This window comes from Entelurus aequoreus, linkage group LG03 (genome assembly GCF_033978785.1).
Source record: "Entelurus aequoreus isolate RoL-2023_Sb linkage group LG03, RoL_Eaeq_v1.1, whole genome shotgun sequence".
In the NCBI taxonomy this organism is placed as follows: domain Eukaryota; kingdom Metazoa; phylum Chordata; class Actinopteri; order Syngnathiformes; family Syngnathidae; genus Entelurus; species Entelurus aequoreus.
In genome coordinates this window covers 12,072,217-12,076,098 of record NC_084733.1, presented here as the reverse complement: position 1 = coordinate 12,076,098, position 3,882 = coordinate 12,072,217, and the positions used below count along the sequence as shown (strand labels likewise).

The following is a 3,882-nucleotide window of genomic DNA, read 5'->3' as shown; positions in this document are numbered from 1 at the left end:
AAATTCCTTCCTCTTCTTTCCTGACAATTTAAATCAATGTTCAAGTAAATTAATTTTTTTTATTGTAAAGAATAATAAATACATTTTAATTTATTTCTTCATTTTAGCTTCTGTTTTTTTGACGAAGAATATTTGTGAAATATTTCTTCAAACCTATTGTGATTAAAATTCAAAAAATGTATTCTGGCAAATCTAGAAAATCTGTAGAATCAAATTTAAATCTTATTTCAAGGTCTTTTGAATTTTTTTAAATTTTTTTGTTCTGGAAGAAATAATGATTTGTCTTTGTTATAAATATAGCTTGGTCCAATTTGTTCTATATTCTAACAAAGTGCAGATTGGATTTTAACCTATTTAAAACATGTCATCAAAATTCTAAAATTAATCTTAATCAGGAAAAATTACTAATGATGTTCCATAAATTCTTTTTTTAATTTTTTCAAAAAGATTCGAATTAGCTAGTTTTTCTCTTCTTTTTTCGGTTGAATTTTGAATTTTAAAGAGTCGAAATTGAAGATAAACTATGTTTCAAAATTTAATTGTCTTTTTTTTTCGTGTTTTCTCCTCTTTTAAACCGTTCAATTAAGTGTAAATATCATTAATTATTAATAATAACATAGAGTTAAAGGTAAATTGAGCAAATTGGCTATTTCTGGCAATTTATTTAAGTGTGTATCAAACTGGTAGCCCTTCGCATTAATCAGTACCCAAGAAGCAGCTCTTGGTTTCAAAAAGGTTGGTGACCCCTGTTATAGACTGAACCAAACCTGTTCAGTATTGTGGCCACTGATTGGCTCAGGCTCAGTCAGAGTTACTAAATCGGAATAATAATGTTAAAAAACATACTTAAAAGGTCATAAACAACTCTTTTTAAGCTCTCGCTATGAAAATATTGTAATTATAATTCATCATTTCTATACTGTGTGGAAATGAATTGAACACTTGAACACTTTAGGTGGCTTCTTATGGAATACTTATACATAACAGTATATGTTTTGTAACAATTTACAGTACATATACATGATAGTGTATGTCTTGTGTAATATTTCACAGTGCACACACATATACATGATAGTGTGTGTGTATTGTAATATTTTACAGTGCATGTTGTGTACTAATCAGCTGTCTGACTCCACTTCATTTTTACTGTGTTGGTTTTTCCCCGCGGGGGTTTTGCTTGTTTTGTTCCACGTGTTCTCTGACGGCTCCTCAGAAGAACATCTTTTCTGCCTCCTCCATTTGGCGCGTCTGTTTTTGAACCAAACCTGACACACACAAAAAGAAACAAAAAGTAAGAAGAAAAAAAAAGTGACTTTACCACATTTGACAACATCTCATGTTATCTGTACTTGAGCCTCAGCAAAAGGATCTAATATGACGAGCTAATTATTGAAATGTACTAAAAGCTGAGTTTCAATTTTAAAAAATGGCAGCTCAATCCAGAATTTTACCATAAAAATATCAATACTACAACAAATCTAGCATCTTTCTCTGGTGTTATTATAGACTGAACCAAACCTGTTCAGTGTCGAGGCCACTGATTGGCTCAGGCTCAGTCAGCGTTACTATATTGAAATAATAATGTTAAAAAAAAAGTACTAAAAAGGTCGTAAACAACTCTTTTAGCTCTGAAACCCATAAAACCCTAACACCCAACCCTAACCCTAACCATAACCTTTGTGGAAATTTATTTAACACTTTAGGTGTTTTTTGGTGGCTTCCTATGAAATACGTATACATAACAGTATATGTATTGAAATATTCCAATGATTACATTGATTTCTATTTATTGACAGTAATGCACTGTAAAAACGACATTGGGTTTTACAATTAAAAAAAAAACAACTGTCAGCACAATCCAGAATTGTATCAGAAAAATAACAATACTACTATTTTTACCATTTACAGTAATGCACTGTAAAAACAGATTTTATTATGAAAAAAACTGGGAGCTCAGTCCACAATTTTACCATAAAAATAACAGTTACACAGTTTTTCTATTAATTTACAGTAATGCACTGTATAAACAACAGATTTTACAATTTAAAAAAAATGGCAGCTCAATCCAGAATTTTACCATAAAAATGATACTAATATTGTTTTTCTATTTATTGACAGTAATGCACTGTAAAAACGACATTAGGTTTTACAATTTAAAAAAACAACTGTCAGCACAATCCAGAATTGTATCAGAAAAATAACAATAGTGCTATTTTTACCATTTACAGTAATGCACTGTAAAAACAGATTTTATTATGAAAAAAACTGGGAGCTCAGTCCACAATTTTACCATAAAATAACAGTTACACAGTTTTTCTATTAATTTACAGTAATGCACCGTATAAACAACAGATTTTACAATTTTAAAAAAATGGCAGCTCAATCCAGAATTTTACCATAAAAATTATACTAATATTGTTTTTCTATTTATTGACAGTAATGCACTGTAAAAACGACATTAGGTTTTACAGTAAAAAAACCAAAACCTGTCAGCACAATCCAGAATTGTATCAGAAAAATAACAATGGTACTATTTTTACCATTTACAGTAATGCACTGAAAAAAACTGATTTTATTAAGAAAAAAACAATTTTACCATAAAAATAACAGTGATGCTGTTTTTCTATTTATTTACAGTAATGCACTGTAAAAGCAACATATTTTACAATTTTTTTTAAATGGCAGCTCAATCCAGAAGTTTACCATAAAAATGATACTAATATTGTTTTTCTATTTATTGACAGTAATGCACTGTAAAAACGACATTAAATTTTACAGCGGAACAAAAACTGTCAGCACAATCCAGAATTGTATCAGAAAAATAACAATGGTACTATTTTTACCATTTACAGTAATGCACTGTAAAAACAGATTTTATTATGAAAAAAAATGGCAACTCAAGCCACAATTTTACCATAAAAATAACAATGGTACTGTTTTTTTATGTATTTACAGGAATGCACTGTAATAATGACAATAGATTTGACTGTAAACAAAATGAAAAAAAATAGTCAGCTCATTAAATAATTGTATCATAAAAATCACATCAGCAGTGTTTTTCCATGTACAGTAATGCAATGTAAAAACAACAATTATACATTTTTGGGTGAAAAAAATGTCAGCTCAATCCAGAATTGTACCATAATAATAAGATTAGTACCGTTTTTCTATGTATTTACAGTAATGAACTGTAAAAAAAAAAAAAAAAAAAAAGGCAGTAGATTGTATGGTTAAAACTGTCAGCTCAGTTGCCAGAATGCTATGTATATATATATATATATATACATACATAAACATATACATATATAAATGCACATATATAAACATATATAGATACATACACTTATACATATACACATATATATATGTAAATATTATTATTATTATGGCTGTTAATGCAAGGTTAACGCATTAATGCATGTGATTAATAAAACGATTTATCACGTTACCATAAATGAATGAAGATTAATCAGTGTTTGTTTTGACGTCACACACAAGTGTGATGATAGTTAGAGTGATGTGCTCTGGGCCCTTCAAAACAAACTCCCACGGAACTTTAGACAAAACTGAGGTAATTAGTTCGAATTGCAGCGACAAACTTTATCATCGGCGCACATCAAGTTTAAAATAGCATCTTAAAAGGGAAACATGAACGTGAGGATGGCGCCGCTCGCATGAATGCTACATGGACCGGGAAAAGGACAACAAACTATGCGGGCTGAGTTTATCTGCGTTTACCACAGATCAATGAAACATCGCACGTAGGACTCTGTGAAGACTGAGTGCTGTAAGATGACGTTCATGCCGCCAACTTGTACAAAGAAGAGATCAACGCTGTTATTTGAAAAAGTATATATATACACATATATACAAATAAATATA

General features: G+C 29.7%; 1 protein-coding gene across 1 annotated transcript in view; it reads right to left on the bottom strand.

Annotated features, from left to right (window-relative positions):
• Positions 1-567: 567 nt before the first annotated feature.
• Positions 568-3,882, bottom strand: part of gsc (goosecoid) — a 15,735-nt gene continuing 12,420 nt past the window's right edge. Inside the window, exon 3 of the mRNA XM_062040393.1 lies at positions 568-1,265. Coding sequence (XP_061896377.1) covers positions 1,119-1,265 — 147 coding nt within the window. The 3' untranslated portion in view covers positions 568-1,118. The remainder of the gene's footprint in view (positions 1,266-3,882) is intronic.